General features: G+C 44.1%; 1 protein-coding gene across 2 annotated transcripts in view; it reads left to right on the top strand.

Annotated features, from left to right (window-relative positions):
* The first annotated feature begins 10,703 nt into the window (after positions 1-10,703).
* LOC149302745 (ubiquitin carboxyl-terminal hydrolase 15) overlaps positions 10,704-23,963 on the top strand; it is a 56,794-nt gene continuing 43,534 nt past the window's right edge. For both annotated transcript variants that reach the window (XM_089481993.1, XM_089481992.1), the window contains exons 1-2: positions 10,704-10,792; positions 15,813-15,940. In XM_089481993.1, the coding sequence (XP_089338119.1) occupies positions 10,704-10,792; positions 15,813-15,940 (217 nt within the window). The remainder of the gene's footprint in view (positions 10,793-15,812; positions 15,941-23,963) is intronic.

Below are 23,963 nucleotides of genomic sequence, written 5' to 3'. Positions count from 1 at the left end.
AACTCCTGCTTTGGCCTGCCTAACTATTAATATTTACTTTCAGTATAAATTTATTTTGTGCTCTAAAAAATATGAGACTTTTCCTGGTAGTGTAAGTGTATTACTGAAAAATAACCCAATATTTGAAGAAACGGCTTCTACTTTTAAGATCAAAATAATCAATTATTAATTCAAGAAAAATGTGTAAAAGTGTTCTGCCGCAGTCACTGTAGGACTATAAGTAGTTTTACAGCTTCTCCAATGCACCCCACCCCAGTCAATTTCCTGCACTAGTAATACTCTTACACTAGTACTGGAGATGAGTCTAATATAGTATAACACTATCTTGTCTAGCACTGTCATTGATTGATATTGTGGTGATGTAAATGTTTCTGGATGCTACTGACAAGTTAAAAGGGTGTTAGCAAGCTTATATGACTATGCTGCCATAATCAATGAGACTGTCCCTCCACTTCATGCCAAGATTGTATTGGCTACTTCTATTTATCCCTTATTTTGTAGCTCCTCAACAGAGTCCGCTCCTGTTTTTCCATCTGAAAGAGCACCAAAACAGGTTGAATGGTGCCAAAATGGACAAATTTCTAAGAAATATTCTGAAGTTTCGTGTTTGTTTTCATTTGTTTTGTTGTGGGACGTTGTGGGCCTTGTTTTCGGAGATTGGTATGAATGCACAAATTAGATAAAATGAGTTAAAAATTATGTTTGTACAACTCTGAAAGTCTCTTAAATATGTCAAGGAGATGATCTAGTGATAAAGAATTTGCCGTATTTGGGGTCAGGAATAATTTTTTTGCATTGAGAAACATAATTAGCTGGGAATTCACTGTGTTTTTTCTTTGCTTCCCTCCAAATCAATCTATTTTTACTATTCTATGATTTTCTTTAATAAAACTTTAGATATTGCTGATGGAAAATAAAATAAACACATATAACCCTTGTTTTGTGCCTGATTTACTTTACTTCAAAGAATAGACAAATATGTTTCACACATCCAGATTTACAATCTATACCAACACACACACTTTCTACATTCTTTGACCCTGAAAATCTTTAAATATTACCAATCCATCCATTGAGTTGTGATGCAGCAGTGATAAAAGCACAGTTTGAATGCTCGGGTGTCCTAAACTGAGAGTAAAATATGGAGACTCATAGAATTCAACCTGAGGCTGAGGTAAAAACCCTGAGATTCAAGGTCAACCCTTACACCTCCATATTTAAATGCAAATAGTCCAAACTTAATTTACAGTTGATAATTATATATCATAATGGTCAAAATTTGGCTATCTTTCACAAGATATTGGACTTCTTATTGGTCATAACCAGGGTCTCACTTAGGTGGGTACCCTGGGTACATTGCACCCAGTCGCCCGGTAACCGAGGTGCCCAACTGGGTCACATAGAATCCATTACGTAACCCCACTGGGTGATGAAAGGGCTACACGCAAAGTAAAAGAAAGAGCGGGGAGCTGTGTGAGCTGCAGTCATAATGGAAAAGAATGAGGAAGAGAGTGTGTGTATGTATGTATGTATGTATGTTAAGTGAATAGTGTTACAGTGAGTGTGTGTTGAAGAGTTACTGTGTATGTGTAAGTGTATGTTGTTAGAGTATGTGTTACTGTGTGGCAGCAGAATGTGAATGTGCATAGTGTTTGCATGTGTGAGTACTTTGTGTTACTGTATGGTATTAGAGTGTGCAATGTATGGTGTTAGCATGAGGATATGTGTCAGCATATGGTGTTAAGGTGTGTGTGTATGTTGTTATATGGTGTAAGCATGAGTGCGTGTTAGTGTTAGGACTGAGCTGGTGGAGTAGACCTCTTGCTGGTTCAGTGTGGCCCGCGCTTCCGATCTGCCGCAGGCGATGTCTTCGATCCACCGTCCCATGCAGTGCAAGTGCAGCTGCTTCCTCCGAGTCCTCATCTTCTCTTGCTGGAGGAGCAAGCTCGGTTGGAGAGATCAAAAATCTCACCCCAACCGGCTTAAAATCAATCAAGGGAGCGGGAGGTCTGTTAATACGGACCTCCGATCCTGCTCCCTTTCTATGCGCGCGGCAACTGATGCTGTGCGTCGGGATTTGATGTCAGATCCCGGCACACAGCACTGAAGCCACGCCCACCTTCTTTACTGCACCGGAAGGACAGGACACAGAAGAAGAAGAAGAGTCAAGAGGTAGGAACCTTTTTGTTTGTTTTATTTATGTTTGTTTAACCCCATAACGACAATTGCCGGTCCTGGCACGACACGGAAAAGCATGTGCTTTACGACAATTGACGTGCCAGGACCGGCACGTCTTTAAACGGGTGCAGAAAGCGAAAACTCGACCTCGAGGCATTCAGCAACGCCGCGATCGGAACGAAGGGGCCATCTCTGGCCCCTCCACGGGGCGTCAACATCCGCCATACTTTGTATGGCGGCGGACGCCCGTTTTAAAAGCGTTTAGGAGGCGATCGATGATCGCCTCCTAAACTTAAATGGTGTCGCTGGAATGCCTCGATCAGGAGGCATCCAGCGACACCAAACACTTACCTTTCGATGGGCTGTGACCGCTCCGGAGAGCGGTCACAGCCGCAGCTGCCGATGATCTTCGCCATCAAGCAAGATGGCCGCTGCCCTGTAACAGGAACCAACAAATTTTAAAAGTTCGCTAGATGGTCCAGACCATCTAGAGAACTTTGGCTCCACTTGCAGGTTGAATACAGGTACTGCATTCACCATGCAAGTCAATGGAGCTCAGCTTTCTAATCACAGTGTGATTAGAAAAAATAAATTAAAAATAAAATAAAATTAATAATAATTAGAAAAAAAATAGTAAAAAACCAGTAAAATGTAAAAATAATTTCCCACTGATGTCACTATCAGGGGAACCTTCAAGTTGAAAAAAAATGTTAAAAAAATTAAAAAAAATATATATATATATAAAAAATATATTTTTGTGAGCAAGTCCTAAAATTAGCATATTAGCTTAAAACAATTCTCGCATGGAAAGAGTTAAAATACTGGCATATTAAATGCCCGTGGGGTGTCTACTTTTAAAAAAGGTATGATTTGATGGGGTAAATTGAATTGGCCAGGTTCAACAACGTCCCAATTAACACCGGGGGAAGGATGGCCACACACCTAATTTCCAATTAGAAAAATGCACACGTACCAAATGTGGCCTTTTAGTTCCCACAAAAATGACAAACCCATGCATGTGGGGTACCACTGTACTCAGGAGATGTTGCTGAACACATTATGGGGTGTCGTGTGACAGCGGCATATACCAGGAGCTGTAAATTCATACATAAAGTAGGTGTGTGTGGGAAAAATACACACACAAAAATACTACTGCAAACTTTGAAAACATGCTGGTGGTAAAATGTGTGCATGCAAAGAGTTAAAATACCAGCATTTAAAATACCCTGTGGTGTCTAGTTTTGAAAAATATATGGTTTTGTTGGGCACACTGAAATGGCCCGGCTCAAAGATGTACCAAATAGGGCATGGGCAGTGGATCCCCAAATGCCAAAGTTCAACATTGAAAAATGCGCATGCCCCAAATGCGGCCCTTTTGCCCCCAAACAGCCAGGCGAAATCATTCATGTGAGGTATCGCTGTACTCAGGAGATGTTGCTGAACACATATTGGGGTGTTTTGTGATAGTGACATATCCGAGAACTTTTTAATTCATACCTGAAGTAAAATGTGTGTGGAAAACCAAATGCAAAAAAATGACTACCACAAAGTTTGACAAAGACTGGTGGTAGATATGGTGCATGGAAAGAGTTAAAATACTAGCATTTGAAATACCCTGGGGTGTCTAGTTTTCAAAAATATATGGGTTTATTGGGCACACTGAAATGGCCCGACTCAAAGATGTACCAAATAGGGCATAGGCAGTGGATCCCCAAATGCCAAAGTTCAACATTGAAAAATGCGCATGCCCCAAATGTGGCCCTTTTGCCCCCAAACAGCCAGGCAAAATCATTCATGTGAGGTATCGCTGTACTCAGGAGATGTTGATGAACACATATTGGGGTGTTTTGTGATAGTGACATAAACAAGAACCTTTTAATTCATACCTGAAGTAAAATGTGTGTGACAAAACAAATGCAAAAAATGACTACCACAAAGTTTGACAAAAACTGGTGGTAGATATGGTGCATGGAAAGAGTTAAAATACTAGCATTTGGAATACCCTGGGCTGTCTAGTTTTCAAAAAATATATGATTTGATGGGGTAAATTGCATTGGCCGGGTTCAAAGATACCCGAAATGGCACATGGGGGGAAGAATTACCAGATTTGGAAAAAATGGCTTTGAAATAGCAAAACGCTACCTGTACTTATTGCCCCATAATGGGTAGAAAAAAGCAAAAAAACATAAAAATATTGGGTATTTCTAAACTCAGGACAAATAGTAGAATCCATTTAGCAGGTTTTTTCATTACCTTTTATAGATGAGTAAAAGATTTTTCAACTAAAAGTTAGAAACAGTCATTTTTTTCTAAATTTTTCACCATATTTTATACTTTTTTTAGTAGTAAATAATATGATACAATCAAAACAATGTCATCTAAAGAAAGCCCTTCTTGTCCTGAAAAAAACAATATCTAATGTGTGCGGGTTCAGTAAACGGGAAAGAAGAAAATTACAGCTAAACACAAGCAGCGCAGAAATGTTAAAAAGGCCATTGTCACGAAGGGTACAAAAAGTAAAATCAGCCTTTGTCACGAAGGGGTTAAAGACCTTTTAATAAAAGGACTACAATTTCTAAATAGTACAGACCTTTTTGCTTTAGGAACTGTTCAGCAGATTTGTTAGGAGAAAATGCAGTCTCACTCACCGCTTGTATGTTTCTCACCTGAATAACTCACAGGGCTCCTTTTTGTAGCAGCCCCTTGTTGCTCATTGGTAACAGGTGAGTAACAATCTGAGAGAACCAGAACTCCTGGACTGGCTTCATCACCTGCTGCAAGTAAACTGTGGAGTGGAGCACTGGCCCTCCCTTCTCTCCAAATGCTCCACCCCAGGGACCCAAACATAAATACAACATTACCATTATTTTGTTGGTAACAAACCATTCTCCCTGGGGTTATCAAATACATTGCACTGCAGTATTTTCTGAGAAATATATATATATTATCCACCACCATGCCCGGTTCACTGTCACAATATATATATATATATATATATATATATATATATATATATATATATATATATATATATATATGTATATATATGTGTGTGTATATATATATATATATATATATATATATATATATATATGTGTGTCTATATATATATATATATATATGTGTATGTATATATATATATATATATATATATATATAATATTGTTGTTGGGGGTTTTTGTCCAATTTTGGTGTGTTATTTTTAATAAAGTGATTGCTGAATTTTCGGTCCAGAATTTTCATTTTGGTGCATCCCTATACACTAAGCCAGACACTGAAGCAGTAGGCCTACACCACATCAATGTTTGGCTTAGTATATAGTGATAGGGGTTATGCTACATTATTGGCAATGTCTGGCTCAATGTATAGTCATAGGTGTTGTGCTGTGCCTCAGTATATAGTGATAGGTGTTATGCTGTACCACCGTCAATGTCTGCCTCAGTATATAGTGATAGGTGTTATGCTGTACCCCAGTCAATGTGTGCCTCGGTATATAGTGATAGGTGTTATGCTGTACCACCGTCAATGTCTGCCTCAGTATATAGTAATAGGTGTTATGCTGTACCCCAGTCAATGTGTGCCTCAGTATATAGTGATATGCTGTACCCCAGTCAATGTGTGCCTCAGTATATAGTGATAGGTGTTATGCTGTACCACCGTCAATGTCTGCCTCAGTATATAGTGATAGGTGTTATGCTGTACCCCAGTCAATGTGTGCCTCGGTATATAGTGATAGGTGTTATGCTGTACCACCGTCAATGTCTGCCTCAGTATATAGTAATAGGTGTTATGCTGTACCCCAGTCAATGTGTGCCTCAGTATATAGTGTTATGCTGTACCCCTGTCAATGGTATGCAGTTTTTCCCAATAAAAAAAAATTAATATATATATATATTGATCCTTTATGCAGCCCGGAGCCCCCACTCATGATTTGCTCATAATTTAATTTTTGCGGTGAGAATTTCACCTTTAGAATAGACCATGGAGTCAAAAGGGTTGGAAATATATAGCTCCACCCCCTTGCAATGTGATTTTTTTTTTTCAGCTCCACCAACTTTATATGGACTGTAGAAGCATATTGTGCACACAAAATTTTGGCTCTGGGAAAAATTTTGCACAACAGAAATTTTCTGCGCACATCACCCAAGAAAAATTAGAGGGAACATCAGTAAATGAACGTATATGGAGCCCTGTAACCGCCCTCCTCCTCTATGGTCTTAGGATTCTTGCCACTGATTGGCTTTGTAACATATCAACATTTGCTATTTATTGAGTAAGGCATTTAGACAAACACTGTATTTGATCGACACACTTTAATTTATAAACATGTTATGCATTTTCCATACACATTACCGTAATAGTTAGGGCTGTAGAACACAGATACACTCCTGCCCAGCAAAGATTGTGAGCTAATAGGAAAGGGCAACATTAGGAGAGTAAGGAAGAACTAGATTTGGGTCAGAAAGTGGTATTGTCCCTAGGATTGCCACCTGTCTGGGGTTCACCTGTATAGTTCTGCAATCTTTATATCCAGGAAAATGCTGTGCAGGAGCTATGTTAGTCTACATTCTGCAATGAGGTGGACTATGCAGCTTTTAGACATGTTAAAGCAACTGATTGCTGCCCTAGCAGGGTTCTGGGAAGCAGGGCCGGACTGGCCCACCGGGATACCGGGAAATTTCCCGGTGGGCCGGAAGGTCCGTGGGCTGGGCGGCCGGCAGACTTACCATGAAGACAGCCGCTGAGCGGCTGCAAATGGCAATGAACGCCTCCCTCGGTGCCAGGGGCGGGCTGGGCAGGGGGGCAATTGCCCCCCAGGCTTCCCGAAATCTAATCAAAGCGGCCGCTGGGTGCTGATGCGGCCGGCCGGCATCAGCACCCAGCAGCCGTGTGCGATGGCCGTCTAGTGATGGGAGCAGTGTGAGGGGTGAAAGCTCCGCCCCCTCGCACTGACCTTTCACCCCTCACGCTGCTCCCATCGCTATGCGGCCATCAGATTGATGGGAATGTAATCTAAACGGCCGGTGCGTGCTATGCCGCCGGCCGCCTCTGCTTTAATACTTTTTTTTTACTTTATATGGCAAGCCGATCCAGCTTACCATATAAATAAAAAAAAAGTGTTAAAGTAGCTCCGGCCGGCGGCATAGCACGCACCGGCCGTTTAGATTACATTCCCAGCAGTCTGATGGCTGCATAGTGATGGGAGCAGCGTGAGGTGGAAGCTCCGCCCCCTCGCACTCAGACTGCTGCAGCACCGGATATCAGGTCAGTGGCATCCTGTCAGCATAGAGGAGAACAGTGTGCAGCTACCAGGAAGTCAAGAGAAGTAGAAGGTGAGTAAAATAATTTATTTTTTGTACTGTATGTTTTTTGTATTTGTTAAAAACAAAAAAAATCGGCATGTGTGTGTATGTAAGTGTGTCCCCCTATATGCCACTCTGCCTCCAGAAATGCCTTATACCCCTCTATATGCCACTCTGTCCCATGATATGCCTTTTAACCCCCTATATGCCAGAGTTGCATATAGGGGTATAAGGCATTTCTGGATGCAGAGTGACATATAGGGGGTCAAAAGGCATATCTGGAGGCAGAGTGGGATAAAGGGGGTTAAAAGGTATATCATGGGGCAGAGGAGCATATAGGAGGGTATAAAGCATATCGGGGAGGCAGAGTGGCATATAGGGGGCATAAGGCTTTTCTGGAGGCAGAGTGCCCCATGATATGCCTTTTAACCCCCTTCATGCCACTCTGCCTCCAGAAATGCCTTATACCCCCTATATGCCACTCTGACCCATGATATGCCTTTTAACCCCCTATATGGCAGAGTGGCATATAGGGGGTTAGAAGGCATATCATGGGACAGAGTGGCATATATTATTTTTTATTTAATATGGCAAGCTGGATCGGCTTGCCATATAAAGTAAACAAAAATGTCCCATGATATGCCTTTTAACCTCCTATATGGCAGAGTGGCATATAGGGGGTTAGAAGGCATATCAGGGAGGCAGAGTGGCATATAGGGGGGTATAAGGCTTTTCTGGAGGCAGAGTGCCCCATGATATGCCTTTTAACCCCCTTTATGCAACTCTGCCTCCAGAAATGCCTTATACCCCCCTATATGCCACTCTGTCCCATGATATGCCTTTTAACCCCCTATATGCCAGAGTGGCATATAGGGGTATAAGGCATTTTTGGATGCAGAGTGACATATAGGGGGTCAACGGCATATCTGGAGGCAGAGTGGCATAAAGGAAGTTAAAAGGGATGTCATGGGGCAGAGGGGCATATAGGAGGGTATAAAGCATATTGGGGAGGCAGAGTGGCATATAGGGGGCATAAGGCTTTTCTGTAGGCAGAGTGCCCCATGATATGCCTTTTAACCCCCTTTATGCCACTCTGCCTCCAGAAATGCCTTATACCCCCCTATATGCCACTCTGTCCCATGATATGCCTTTTAACCCCCTAGATGGCAGAGTGGCATATAGGGGGTTAGAAGGCATATCATGGGACAGAGTGGCATATAGGGGTATAAGGCATTTCTGGATGCAGAGTGAGGGTATAAAGAGAGGGTATAAAGCATATCAGGGAGGCAGAGTGGCATATAGTGGGGCATAAGGCTTTTCTGGAGGCAGAGTGCCCCATGATATGCCTTTTAACCCCCTATATGGCAGAGTGGCATATAGGGGGTTAGAAGGCATATCATGGGACAGAGTGACATATAGGGGGTATAAGGCATTTCTGGAGGCAGAGTGGCATATAGGGGGTTAGAAGGCATATCAGGGGGGCAGAGTGGCAAGCCTGGGGTCAGAGGTGCATAACTCGGGGGTAGGTTGTCAAATGAAAGGAAATAAAAACCAAATATGTCTCAATCATAGCTTTTATTAAATATGGAAAAAAATAGTCTACATGAATTAATAAAGAAATAAAAGTTTCTTACCAGAATATCGTGGAGAATAATGTGATCAGTGTTTTGTTCCACTAAATAAAATGGAACTCTTTCATCTAACAATGTTCGCAGTAGTAAATGTTTTGATCCTATTATGTGTAATGTATTTAATTTATTAGGGCCTTTTAACACTTTTGCTTTCTGGCATTTTAATACAAATAATGAGATAAAAAGAATTGCACATAGTGTGACTCGGGTGTGTATAAGGGGTGCGTGTGGGTATAAGAGCTTCACCGTGAGATAAACTATATGGGGCTGGTCTCCAAATTTTTCCAGGGCTGCTTTTCAGTCCCAGTCCGGCCCTGGTCTAAAGGTGTGCATGTGCAGGAGATTTCCTGTAGATCAGGCGAGGATCCCCTTGCAGAGGACCTGTACCCTCCTCTCTGTCAGCCGGGAAAGGTCTGCGCAATGCATGCAGACAACTTCCACTGCTGCCGGCACTTCCACCGGGGCTACTATGACGGATCGCCGGCATAGAAGCCCCAGCAGATGTGACGAGCAGCAGCAGAGGTTGTCTACGTGCATCATGCAGATGTACATTGGCTGCCCCCACTAGGCACCAGGGAGTCTGGGGGTGCATTGGTAAGTCGGGGGGGGGTCAGAGTGGCATATCTAGGAGGGCATAAATCATATCAGGAGGCAGAGTGGCATATCTAAGGGGGGGGCAGAGTTGCATGTCAGGGGGGCAGAGTGGCATATCAGGAGGCAGAGCAGCATATCTAGGAGGCATAAAGCATATCAGGGGCAGAGTGGCATATCTAGGGGACATAAAGCATATCAGGAGGCAGAGTGGCATATCAGGGAGGACAGAGTGGCATATCTAGGAGGGCATAAAGCATATCGGGGCAGAGTGGCAAATCTAGGGGAGCATAAAGCATATCAGGGGAGCAGAGTGTCATATCTTGGGGGCATTAAGCATTTCTGGGGGGGCGGAGTAGCATATCTGGGGGGCAGAGTGCTGCTTGTCTTAATGGATGGAAAGACAAGCAGGGAAGTTGCAAATGCATGTCATTATATTTTAAATTTAATAATAATAGAAGTAAAATGCACAATAAATGTAACGGTGAGTGATACTGTTAGCACGAAAACACACACACACACTTGTTCTTCTCTTGTCTCCTTTCTTGCCCACCTTTTCCTTTTTTCCCTTTTACTTCTCTCATTTCATCCCTCATTTTTTTTCCTTGTCTTTCGTCCTCCCCTCCCTCTACTAAAGCAATTATTTCAGCAATCGCAGCAAAAGCACGCCCATGTCCACACCCTGAGTACCCCCCAAACAAAACCCCTCAGAGTGCCTTCCCGAAGCTTCAGCTAGTCGTCTTACAGAGAGGCGCTCGAAAGGGTTTCTACATGTTACACCCTGCTGAACTTTTTAAGGACCGTGGAGTGCGCAAGCGCATTCAGCTGACACCATCTAACGTAAACGTGCCCGTCCACAGCATGAGCCTGACTGCGAAGGAGCGCTATTGCGCTCGCGACCTTCTCACAGTCACACTCCACGGCCGGTCGCGCGGTTTTCTCTACTTCCCAGCCGTGACGTCGCTCCCATGATGCAGCGCGCTGCTGTCAGCGGTGGAAGATGGCGGAGGGTGGAGTGGTTGATCTGGAGACTCAGAGAACTGAAGTGTCGGTTCTGCTGAAAACCCAGCTTCGGAGAGGAGACACATGGTGAGCGGGGGCACACGGGCCGGTAACACCGCCTGGGTTATATGAAGGCAGGGCAAGTGTCGGGGAGGCTGGGTGTCAGAGTAACGGTAGGACCCGGACTGGGGAAAACATCTGTATCATGCACAGCAATTGCTGCAGCGCTACTGCCCCTAAGGGCATTTGTATCATCAGGTGTGTGGGGTGAGTCCCAAATAGTTTGCTTGTCCAGGGCCTTTAGTGTCACTTCACCCACACAGCGCTCTCCGGCTGATCAGCACCGATTTGGCACAGCTGTATATTAATATTTAATAGCATAGTACTCTTCCAGCGGACTTCTATCTATGGGTAATGTGTCTGGGTTCCTGTGCCATGTTATACATTGTATGCCTTATGTATATATGCAAACATATATACATAAGGCATACAGAGTTTCTATTATATTATATTGAACTTGGCTTATCATATATCATGGTACTATGCATCATTAATGAATGCCTCCCATAAAAATATGACAAATCTGGAAATATTTTTATGAAGGGTTCTATTAAAAGTCGCCTATTGTTTGCGCAGCAGTTATGACTTGAAAATTCTACATAATAATATTATTAGCACAATATTATTTCTGCCTATACATTTAGCTTCGTATTGGTTATTGAAAGAGACAAACTTTATGAATGGCAAACTGGAACAATCGCCATAGAAACCAGTAGAATGCTTTGCTTCAGATCTCACAGGTTTCGTATAGATCCAATGTCCACCGTTCGTTTTGCGTGTATGTATGTATGTATATATATATATAAGTACTCAGCAGCAGTATAGACCAAAAACCATGGCAATGCTTACCTGTGTTGAGCCACACCACAATATAACATCAGATTTACTCAGCACTTTTACATCCTAGCAGATCTAATAAAGTATGAATATACATTTTAATAAATCAATTGCAGCCTTATAAGTGCGTCCAAACGGAATACAACTTATTGCAGCTTATTTTGCTTTACTTTATTTGTACTTCAATTTACCAATTTCATTTATTTATTGATTTGCGTTAGCGCATTGCGTAGTTAGCAGAGCTAACACGATAGCTTGTGTGTCGGTAAAGATATGTTGTTATCAGTATTTCTGGATTGGCGCTACCATATATAGTCTGCCTTTAGTTCCAGCAACTTGATGTTAATACCAGAGAGCTATGCCGCAGATGTCCGTTTTGTAACGTGTTCTAAATACATTCACATCCCTTTGCGATTGGAAGTTTGTAAGAAAAAAAAAAAAAGTATCTTATGTATTTTGGAAACGCCGTGGAAACGTTTAAATTATTTTATGTAGCGGGGTTTATTAGTAGAATGTAAAAAGTGTTTCCCCACTGAGAGTGTGACAGTGAGGGAATGTATTAAGCATAGGCGAAGAAGCACAACATGTGTTGCTATTGTGATAGAACCACTTTTTCATATTTTGCTGTGAAATCACCGGATACACGTTGACCCACACTTTTGAATATTTAAATGGTCATCTAAACGCAAGCTTTAAATGTGAGAATTAGTGGCTAAATATATAGATGTGCGTGCATGATTGCGTGCTGTTCTCATGTGAGTTGGCACATATAGAATCCAGTTCTCCCAAACCATTGTAAAGATTTTCATAATGATCAGCAAACTTATCGTGAAACTCTTCTGAACTTATGCGTTAACACCTGTTCCAAGCTTACATTAGTTTAGTGGTCATGCCATTAAAAGGTATCTTCCTGTACACGCTAATAACATATTTCTTTAAATTCTTATAGCAGGGCTGGGCAAATTAGAGAGCAAATTAGAAGCCAGCTTAATAATTAGGAGCCATCTTAGTAATTAGGAGCCAGGAAGATCTACACCCATAGAGATCGATATAAAATGGCACAATGACAGCCACGGCTACCTGGCTCTTGGGATTTGTTGAGCCCCGTTTTATAGGATTAAATGTAAAAATTTGTTGTTGTTCAGACAAGAAATAATGCATTTTCTTTGTTCCAGATTAAAATCGGCTATTTTTTATTTTATTGGACAGTCTGCTTAGTTGTCAAATACTGAAGAATAAAAGCAGCGATGGTTCATGCTTTTAAGAAATTGTATATTACTCCATGTAGAGGTTTTATCTTAAAACCTTGTGAATGATGAGACATGATCTTCCATGTGGTAATGAAGCCGTAAACCCACAAAGCTTGCTAGACCTGCGTATTGTAATACATGACCTGGGTTTTATGTTATTTCACAATTATTGCATTAGTTAATGATGTGTCAATGTTAATGAAAAAGTATATTTACAAATGTGTCATACACTACTCTTAAAAACAATGTTATTTTCTCGATTACAAAATACATTTCGCCTCGAAAAAGCTAGTTTGACCCAGCTTCATGCATATTTAGTCCCATAACATGAAATAACTGTTCGCGGTTAAGCGAAATAGAGGCACAGACTGCATAAGAGGTGACAAAAAATACTACAACAACCTGTCCCACCGCTGTAAAGGGAAATATCTAGAGTTGTGAAAAACAAAATGTTCTTGTTTTTGCAGCGATTGCAGGTTTGGTTGCTGCGTGGGGAGAAAATCCCTTCAGATTGTGAAATTGAAGATGTGAACTCTCTGCATTACTGAGAGAGAATGAAACTGGAGGGCTCCGAGTACCTAGTTTCCAATCAGTGTCATGACTTTAGGGAAATAACATTACTCAGCTTGCAATGAGCTGCATAGAAAAGGTCGATAACAAGGGAGTAAAGATGAGCGCAGTGCTATGGGAGACATAGACCAATCATTTTTATATATTCAAATCTAGCAATAAACCTTCTGTAGTAAAGATTGTTCTCCACTGTCCGTAGAAGTCTCCTTTCTCTGCTTCAGAGTTGTTTGGCTCCTCTGTTCTCCTGCATTTAACAAGCTGGTAATTCAAAAGAAGCAAAGCCTGGACTGTTCAGAACATTCCTGGTTTGACATACATATAGTGCTTGTGGTACTTCTGTAAATTCTGTAAGTGTTTTTTTAAATATATTAGAAATTATAAGTGGTCCTCTGGATTACATGAAGTGTGAAACAACTCTGTTTATGAAAATATTCATAAGAATAGAAATATAAACTTTGGCATACCCCTTGTGATTTTGTAAATGCATTTTATTTGATGATTGCACGGCAAGATCTATCTGAATAATTTATACATGGAAACGGTTTACATACTACTCTTCTGACGTGATATAAGCCCTGTCCAATTCATACCAATTTAGCGAAGGGTCACCGGAGCTGCTTGTGAATGTGAACTCCACTCTGTAAGTAGATAAGGGCGTTTGTTCACGCCGAAACCGGTCGATGTTTCTAGAAATAAAGAGAACTGTTTTTGACTATTACCTTGGCTGAGTTTTCTGCTTTTCTTTATATTCATTATTTAGGGTGATACATTTGTATCCAGTGAGGACCTACTCCTCTGTTTCCCCTATCTCTCTCATTGAGAGCTTTTTGAATATCAATCCATACCAATTGACATCCTAATATAAAGCTAGTTTACTTCTAAGATCTGCTTCACGTGTCTGAGTTTATATGATAATAACAAGACTGTTTAAACATGTATGCTTTGCTTTTGGTTTGAAGCAACCTCTATTACTGTTCTAGGCCAAAACCTTTCCCTTAATGTAAAAGCTTGCCTCGTCCATAGCATAGAACAGGAGTCATGTGACACAAAAGCAAATACCCATAGACTATTGCCATAGAGAGTGGAAACATTTGTGTTGTTTTTAATGTTTTAAACCTTAAGGGAAGAATAATTTCAAAACCAGTGGAAGGTAGCAATACTTTGAGAGAGTCACTTTCAGACTTTCTTAAAATTAAAGTTTGTGCAAATCCGAATGTGCAAGTCTATTCACTATTCAACGGAGATGCGTCCCTGCCAGTTTTCCTTGAAATAAGGTTGGCATTGTAGAATACACAGTTAAAGAGTGCAGCTCTTCTTGCATGAGGAGCTTGCTGCTGCTGTGTTTTACCTTACTATATTATAAAGAGAGCCAAACTCCCAGTTTAGTGAACATACCTGAGGGGCTTTGCAATGTGGGAAGCTCTCTGAACATAGCTTGTGTGAGGTGTAACTTGCATTCTCCCTTAATTATATGCTTAGCTCATACAAAATCCCAGCTACTTGAGCAATACGCTTTATGAATGTTTTGTTGAGTCATGGAAAATTTACATGGAACTTTGAAGTAGAGGAAATGTCAATACACTGTTAAGTGTATGATCTAATTATTTTGTTTAACATTATGACCTCTTTAGCCAGTGTACTCTTGCTGTTATAGAGTTAGGCAGTTCCTTTGATACAGTGAAGTGTTACATGATGATGTTTTATAATGATGTATGTATCATTCTCAAAGTGGTTTAACTGCATGAACACACCTGCACTAATAAGACCTTTTTATTATTATATGATTATTAAATGGTTTTCTCTAGTTTAGAAAGCTTTAAGCCCAGCTTATTATAAACCATGGGGATTTTAATTTTGGGCTTTGCTAAACCTTTTCTAATTGGTCTTGAGGATAATTTCATTTTAATAAGAATTTGTTAAACAACATTAAATAAGAACCATTCAGCCCAAAGAGTCTGCTGCCCATTTTTCATGATGTAAAGACTGAGACCTTACTCCGATCTTGGTCTTGTGTTAAATTTAGGATGTCCTTATGCCCATGCCATGCATGTTTAAATCCCCTTACTGTATAAGCATCTACTTCTGGTGGGAGGCTGTTGGATTTATTTACCACCATCTTTAGATTTTTAGTCGCATCTAGTAAAATTTGCCTGTAATGCTATTTTGTGTCTTAGGTTTATTAAACTAAATGGCGACAGTGAGATACTGAAAAGTGATTCTGTTTCAGATTTAGGTGAAATATGGGTTCTAGGAAATCAAGTCCACAGGTCGTACTGAGCAGCCTATGTTCTTGTTATCAAGGTAGTACAGAAATCTTTTTTTTATTTTTTTATTCTCTAGGTATTCACATAGTTTTCTGCTTTATAATTGAAAGTGTTCTTTGTTTTCAGGTACTTAATTGATAGTCGCTGGTTCAAGCAGTGGAAAAAATATGTTGGCTTTGACAGTTGGGACAAATACCAGATGGGAGATCAGAATGTGTACCCTGGTCCCGTTGATAACTCTGGCCTTCTCAAAGGTAATTTCGTAATATCTTACACCTAACTAGTTAAAGTAAAATGTTTATGGTGTATATAATACCGCAAATGAGATTGGAGTTGAGCATGAATTTATTTATGCCACCCACTTTTATAAATTTTATTATGGGTGGCATTTAATTTTAAAAATACATACAAAATTACATAAATACATATAAATAATCCATACAATATATAAAACACATAACTTAGGTAGGTAAATAACATTTTATTGATTAAAGGACACAGACAACACAATAACAGAAGGGAACATCACATGAAAAATGCAGCGTCAGTGATATGGCCAGGAGTCAGGCACATAATAAGGCACAAATTGGCAGTAAGAGATACGTTCCAAGTACAACCTCCTCCAGGAGGAGCACAAAAGATGACAAGCAACGCGAGGCAATGTGGAGTAAGAGGCAATGAAGGCCAAAAATCAAAGCCCGTGAGCCAAATTGTCGCGAGACCATGTGATGGAGAGGGAAACACCTAAACACACACGAAAAGGAGGGAGACAGAGGAGAGAAGAAAGGGGAAACAGGAAAATGGCGAGGAGAAAAAAAACAACAAAAAAAAAACATTATTATGACGGGAAGGGAAAAAAGAGAAAGAGAAGAAAAAGCAAAGAGCCAGTAATGCAGAAACAGATATCAGGAAGCCAAGCGCCATCACTGAAGAAACGACACAAGCACAGGAGAGGAGAGAAAGGAGAGCCAGCATGCCCACGTCATCGTGTACGCCTCCATCCTGTCAGAAGCCAGGTGAATCAGCTCCTCCAAAGTCCGGATCTCCTCCACCCGCGAAATCCACAAGCGCAGGGGTGGGGCCATAGGGCGCTTCCAATACAGTGGTATGAGGCTACGGGCCGCATTAATAAGATGACGGAGAACGGAGCGTTTCATACTACTCAACGACCTCTCAGAATGGAGGAGGAGCCCAAAGCCTGGGGAAGGCCGAATCTCCTCACCCGTAACCTCCTCCAAACACCGGAAAACTCCAGACCAGAAGGGCTGAAGTGCGCTACAACTCCACCACATGTGCAGGTAAGTGCCACTATCCTCCCCGCATCTCCAACAGGCGGGATCACTCCCCGGTACAACCCGACTAACCGCCACTGGAGTCCTATACCACCGAGATAAGAGCTTGTAAGCCGTCTCCTGATAGCGAGTAGCAACAGAGCATTTGTGGGCCAAGACGCAAACCTTCAACCACTGGGGTTCCGAGAGCGGTTCCCCCAGGTCAGCCTCCCAGCGTCCCATGAACACCGGAGGGACCAGAGAGTCTTTCACCAACAGCATGCGATAGAGGACGGAGATCCCCCCTCTGGGGACACAAGATTGCCGGACAAGTTGCTCAAAAGGGGTAAGAGGTCTGGAAAGATGATGCTTGCCCGGAACCGAACGAACATAGCGAGAGATCTGCGCATAGCGGAAGCGCTGCATCAAAGTGCCCTCAGCGGCAGGAGCAGCCCGCTCGAAAGGCAGGGCAGCAGCACCATCCCACACGGCGGACAGAGTAGTGTCCGGAGACAGCATAAGAGAGTCGAGGTATCCCCTCTCCAGCCCCGGAGGGAAATCCGGGTTCCCAGCAACAGGGGTCAGCGGGGACGGGAAGGAAGAAAGCGCCCCACCGACGTGACGTCGACGCCAAGTCCCCAGAGTAGCCCGCACAAAAGGATTCGGGCAAGAGGAAAGACGGAGGGCCCCAGGTCGGAGCCCCACGCTACCAGGCAGGGAGAAAGGCGTATCAGCCTGCTCCATAGCTATCCAGAGTTTAGAAGACGGCTGAAACTTCCACTCCAACAGTCGCAATAAGTGGGTAGCACAGTAATACTTGAAAAAGTCAGGCAGGGAAAGTCCCCCGCTGTCTTTCAAGCGCGTAAGCACCGCATAGCGTAGCCGAGGGCGAGACCCCCGCCAAACATAGCTCGTAACGAGCGTGCGTAACTCAGAAAAAAAGGAACTCGGAATGGTCACCGGCAGCGTCTGAAAAAGATACAATATCCTTGGCAGGACATTCATTTTGATGACATTAACACGCCCATGCCAGGACACGTGAGAGAGATCCCAGCGCCGGAGGTCGCGACGTAGGCGCAGTAGGAGACTGGGGAAATTGACCCTGTAGATAGAGGAGAGGTCCGTAGGAATCCAGACCCCCAAATATTTAAGACAACCACGACACCACCGATACGGATAGGAAGCACCAACAGCACGGGAGTCAGCTGCGGACAAAGAAATATCCATTACCTCAGATTTGTCTGTGTTGATTTTAAAGTTGGAGAGGGAGCCAAACAGCCTGAGCGCGCCATGCAAGTGCGGGAGGGAGACTACCGGTTGCGAGATCGCAAAAAGCAAATCATCAGCGTACGCCGACACCTTCAGTTCGCGGCCAGAACAAGTCAGGCCGTGGATGCCAGGGTCATCCCGAACCGCCTGTAGGAAAGGCTCCAGAGCGATGGCAAAAAGGAGGGGCGACAGAGGACATCCCTGCCTGGTGCCGTTGCGGATCGGAAAGGAATCTGTGAGGGCCCCATTCAGGCGAATTCGTGCAGAAGGGGCAGAGTACAACGACATGACCCAATGAAGCCAAAACCGTCCGAAACCCATGGTCCGGAGGGTCTGGAACAGAAAGTCCCAAGCCACCCTGTCGAACGCCTTTTCGGCGTCCGTTGACAAGAGAAGTATTTTTTGTCCCGTCGCTTGGGCAAGGTGAATCGAATTCAATGCCCTATAGGTCCCGTCACGCCCCTCCCTGCCAACGATAAAACCCGACTGATCAGGATGAATCAAGGAGCCCAACACACCCTGCAGTCTAGAAGCCAGGACCTTAGCGAAGATTTTTAAATCTGCGTTCAGGAGAGATATAGGCCGATAGCTTTGACACAGTAAAGGGTCTTTCCCCTCCTTAGGCAACACAGCAATCGTCGCCATCAACGAATGGGGGTGCAAGAGGTCTCCCTGCCGCACAGCATTAAGAAGAGTCACAAAGGGGACCTTCAACTGCTCCCAGAAAATGCGATAATACCGCAAGGGGAGGCCGTCCGGCCCCGGAGCCTTTCCCGCCGACATCGACTTCACCGCCGCCCACGCCTCCTCCTCACCAATCTCCCCCTCCAGGGCCGCCGACTGTTCCGCAGTCAGTTTACGACAGATATGTTTGCCTAAGTATTCACGTATGAGAGAGTCCCGCCCAGAACCCGAGGAGCCAACAGGGAGATTATATAAAGAGCGATAATAATGGCAAAAGGCGTCCGCTATGTCAGTGGGAGAGCAGGAAACCAGGCCCCCAGGAGTTTTGATCTTACTAACATATAGAGATTGCTGTTTGGAGCGCAGCGCCTTAGCTAGGAGACGGCCACTCTTGTTGCCATGTTCATAAAAAAGGGAACGTGTGCGGAGGAACGATCTCTGAATATCGTGGTTGAGAAGAGTATTCAAGCGTTGCCGCAAGGTGAGTAGCTCGAGATATGTGCAATCGTCGCAGGTGCGTTTGTGGAGAGCGTCCACGTCCGCGATTCGCTGAGAAAGATCGGATATCTCCCGGGAGCGGAGTTTCTTAAAGTAAGATGCCTTACTGATAAAGAGCCCCCGAACCGTGCACTTGTGAGCCTCCCAAACTGCGGGGCAGCTCACCTCCGAATCGGCATGATCTAGGAAAAAATGGGACAGCAGCTCCGAAGCAGCCTGAACCACATCGTCATTAGTCAGGAGAGAGTCATTAAGGCGCCATGAAGTAGTGGAAGGCTTATAAAGGGGAGCCCGAAGTCGCAGGGTCACTGGGGAATGATCTGATATCTCAGCAACACCGATAGAACACCCTTCAGCCTGACCCAAGTGATAGTATTCCATCAGGAACAGATCAATCCGAGAATATGACCGGTGCGGAGCAGAATAACAAGTGAAATCACGCTCACCCGGATGAAACGCTCGCCAACAATCAACAAGCCTGTATCGGCGCAAAATAGAGTTAAACTGCTTGACATGGGATGGTGGAGTAAGGGGCGAGCGCGCTGTCGAATCCAATCTGTGGTCGGGCGTTACATTAAAGTCCCCTCCCGCAATTAATACGCCCTCCTTGAAGCCCATAAGAGCGCGAAGGATACGAGACAGGGCGGAGCACTGTCCCCTGTTGGGGAGATATATCGATGCGAAGGTGAACACCTGATCATGAACAGTGCCCTTGACAAACGTGAACCTGCCTCCAGGGTCCTCCTGTTGTGCAGTCATAAGAAAGGGAACACGACGGGAGAGCAGGATAGCCGTGCCGCGGGACTTAGAATCCACAAAATTACTCGTGTATATCTGCGGGAAGGCCGGGTGACGAAACACTGGGGCATGTCCACCGCGAAAATGAGTTTCCTGGAGGAACACCACCGAAGGGTTAGCTTTGCATAGGGTCCGGAAAACCCTTGACCGCTTCTCCGGTGAGTTAAGGCCCCTAACATTGAGGCTAAGAGCAACCAAGTCCACTGCCCGAAAGGCGGAGGCGAGACGGGGCATGATGAGAAGCTAGCAAAGAGAACGTGAGCGTGGAAAAACGCGAAAGGAAGAGAGAGAGAGAGAGAGAGAGGAAGAGAAGAGGAGAAAGAGAGGAAAAGGAAAGAAAAAAAAATATAAAAAAAAAATCACAAGCAAATAAAGAAAAAGACAAAAATAAAACAACAAGGAGGTGGGAGAAAGGGAGATAAAGAGGGAAGGGGGGGAGTAAGACACGAAAAAGAAAAGGGGTGGGCAACAGGTAACAAAAGAGAGAGGCCAGGGAGGAACACACAACACAGGGAGGAGAAACACACAAGACACTAACGGTAACCCGCGCAAGAAGCGCGTAGCAGCAGTTGTCGGAAAGGACGGCGGCAACAAAGCCAGGCGTCCAGCAAGACGGAGTCCGACCTGCTAGGGGGGTAGTAGAAGCCCCGCCCAAAGCGGCAGCAAGGTGGAGAGAACCAAAACGAGTCGGAAGAAACCAAAAACTAGAGGTAACAAGAACTCCACATTACCCCGCAGCCGCAACTCACATAGTCAGAATCAATGAGCTGAACCAACCGGAAACAGAACACAACACAAACCACAGTATAAGCAATGTTAGTGAAGAACACCACAAGCACCTCCCGCCACTCGACCCGCCACTCGATCATAAAGAAAAGAGAAGAGAAAGAGGAAAAAAAATAAAAAAAATAAATAAAAAAAAATAAAAAAAAACGGCAGCCTACAGAACGAAAACTGCCTGGCAATGTGTCCAGACACTCAGAGTGTGCAGGAGGAGTAAGGTACATCAGTGAAGATCAATAAGTTCAGCAGCATGCTACAGCCACTTGTATAAGCACATAAGTTTTACACACAGTGATAACCTAATGTACAGAAGAATTAGTTCGATTGTAAAATAGTCTCCCAGGCCAACCAGCATGCCCTCCCCGGGCTAAGAAACGTAGCAAGGTAACCCCCTGTAGGCAGCCGAAACAACAAAAAAAAAAATAAAAAAAAAAAAAGCGCCGCAGCGAAAATAATAATTATTAGAAATGAAAGCTGCCCCGTAGCGTTTGCAATCGTGCAGAGTGTACAGAAAAATTAAGGCACATCCGTGAAAAGCAATAAGTGCAACAGCTAGCTATACCCACTTGCATGAGCACATAAGGTTGTACACAACGGCAATCCGATAGACAGAGTATACAGATCCCTTATAAAGCAATCAGCCAGGGCAACCAGGATGCCCCCCCTGGGCTCATAAACGCATAAACGTACCCCCTTTAGGCATCGTAAACAAAGAAAAATTAGAAAATAAATAAATAAATAAAATTAAATTTAAAAAAAAAAAAATAAATAAATAAAAAAGGGGGGGGGTTAATGCAATGCCGCAGCGTGAATAATAAATGGTAGCCTACTAGACGAAAGTTGCCGTGGTAAGCCGCCAATCACGTAGAAGGTACAGGAAGAGTAAGGCACAAGCATGAAAATCAATAAGTGCAACATCGCGGTAATAATAATAATAATGTATAATAAGAATAATAAGAATATAAGAATAATAAGAATAATAAGAATATAATAATAAAAAAAAAAAAAAAAATTAACACGTTAGCCAACTAAAGGAAAACCGCCCTGCAACGAGTCCGATCACGCCGAGTGTTCAGGAAAAGTTAGGCACATTCGCGAAAAACAGCAAGTGCAGCAGCGTGCCAAACCCACTTGCAGAAGCTCATAAATGTCCACATAGCGGTAATCCGATGTACAGAGCAATGAGTTCTTGGAGAAAAGGAACTCTTCAGGCCAACCAGCATGCCCTCACAGGGCTAAGAAACGTAATGAGGTTTCGTTTTGTATTGTAGTATAGTGTCGTCCCACCTGTAGGCAGCCGAGAGAAAAAAAAAAAAAAAAAAACCAACAGAAGAACTCTCCTCACGGGTCGTAGTATGACGGTACAGCGTCCAAGCAACGGCCAGGAGGCGTAGTCCTCTACTCCTCACGTATTTGCGCGGTGGCCCTCCCGTCATCCGTGGATCTTCCACGTCGTAGGAGGGAACGCCGCGGCAGCGGAGCGTCGCGAGGAGCCGGGGCAGGAACCGCCCGGGGCAGGAACCGCCCGGGGCAGGAACTGCGAATCATCCTCCATAAGGGACCAGTCCGGCACCGGCGGCACAGGCAACCCGAGGGCTGAAGCCACCCCTGCAACATCGCTGTGCTTACGCACAGAAAAAGCGGAGCCAGCATGCGTGATTGTCAATTGAAAGGGAAAACCCCAACGGTATCTGATGTTTCGCTCCTGGAGCAAGGAGGTAAGCGGTCTCAACGCCCGCCGGCTACGCAGCGTAATGGGGGAGAGATCCTGGTAGAGCGCCAGAGAGTGGCCTTCAAACGTAATAGTGCGCATATTGCTCGCCGCAGACATAACTTCCTCCTTCAAAAGAAAATCTTGAAAGCAGCATATTATGTCCCTAGGCGGGTCCGCAGGCCTCCCGCGAGGTCTCAGCGCGCGGTGTGCTCGATCCAGGCGCACCGGAGCGTCAGGGGCGCGGCCCAGCAAATTATTAAAGAGCCGTTGCAGCAAGGCCCGCAGATCTTCAGGGCCCTCTGATTCCTGCAGCCCCCTCACCCTCACATTGTTCCTCCTACCTCTGTTCTCGAGGTCTTCCACGGAGCGGCGGAGCTCAGCCGCAAAACCCGTCAGACGGTGCGTGGAGCATTGCAGGTCCTGCAGCTGCCGAGCAGCCTGGGCATGCGTATCCTCCAGACGGGAAGTGCGCTGCTCCACTCCCGAGATATCCGCACGGAGAGCCGCCACCTCCTCGTGCAGGGCGCGTTTGACCTCCACGATGAGGTTACTGAAGTCCGCCTTCGTGGGAAGAGAGCGGAACAACTCCTGCAGGTCCGCAGATGAGTGTGCGGCAGCAGCCGGTGGAGGTGAGTGTGGGGCCTCATCCGAAGTCGTCGTGCTCGCTGGAGAGGGCGCCATGCTGGGCGATGGAGGCTGCGTGTCCAGGACCGCAGGGGTCTGGAAATAAGCCCGCAGCGAGGACCCAGCCGGCCTGGACTGAGTGTCCGGGGTGTCATGACGCTGGGATGAGCGTTTCTGCTTGCCCATCGTGGTTTGTAGGGTCGGATGGAAGCAGATTGTAGTGAGTCGGCCGCGGAGCTAAAGACTCAAGCAGCCATCTTCGAGCCAGGCAAGCCACGCCCACACATAACTTAATACATTGTTAATAATGATTCCTTATTTCAGTTATATAATATTACTGACTAGAAACATATTGTATTTTCAACAAATTAGATTTACTAAGTTAACATCTATTAGTATTTTTAACATAACATTTACTGACATTCATCTCAAATAAATATTGGTATCGTTTATAATTTTTGGGCTACTTATTTTTATAATTTTATATTTTTCCTAGAATGTGCATAGGCCATCCATGGGGACCACATTTCTAGATATTTCTTATATTTAGATATACTTATATAATAGCCTTCTTCCATTTTGCATTGAAATTGAATCTGACGGGGGGGCGTGACCTGCCTGCTTCTAAGATGGACG

This window comes from Sceloporus occidentalis, unplaced genomic scaffold (genome assembly GCF_023333645.1).
Source record: "Sceloporus occidentalis isolate IW3139 unplaced genomic scaffold, rSceOcc1.0.p SCAF_17, whole genome shotgun sequence".
Classification (NCBI taxonomy): domain Eukaryota; kingdom Metazoa; phylum Chordata; class Lepidosauria; order Squamata; family Phrynosomatidae; genus Sceloporus; species Sceloporus occidentalis.
Note: the sequence above shows the minus strand (reverse complement) of the source record. Positions and strands in the feature narration are given on the sequence as shown.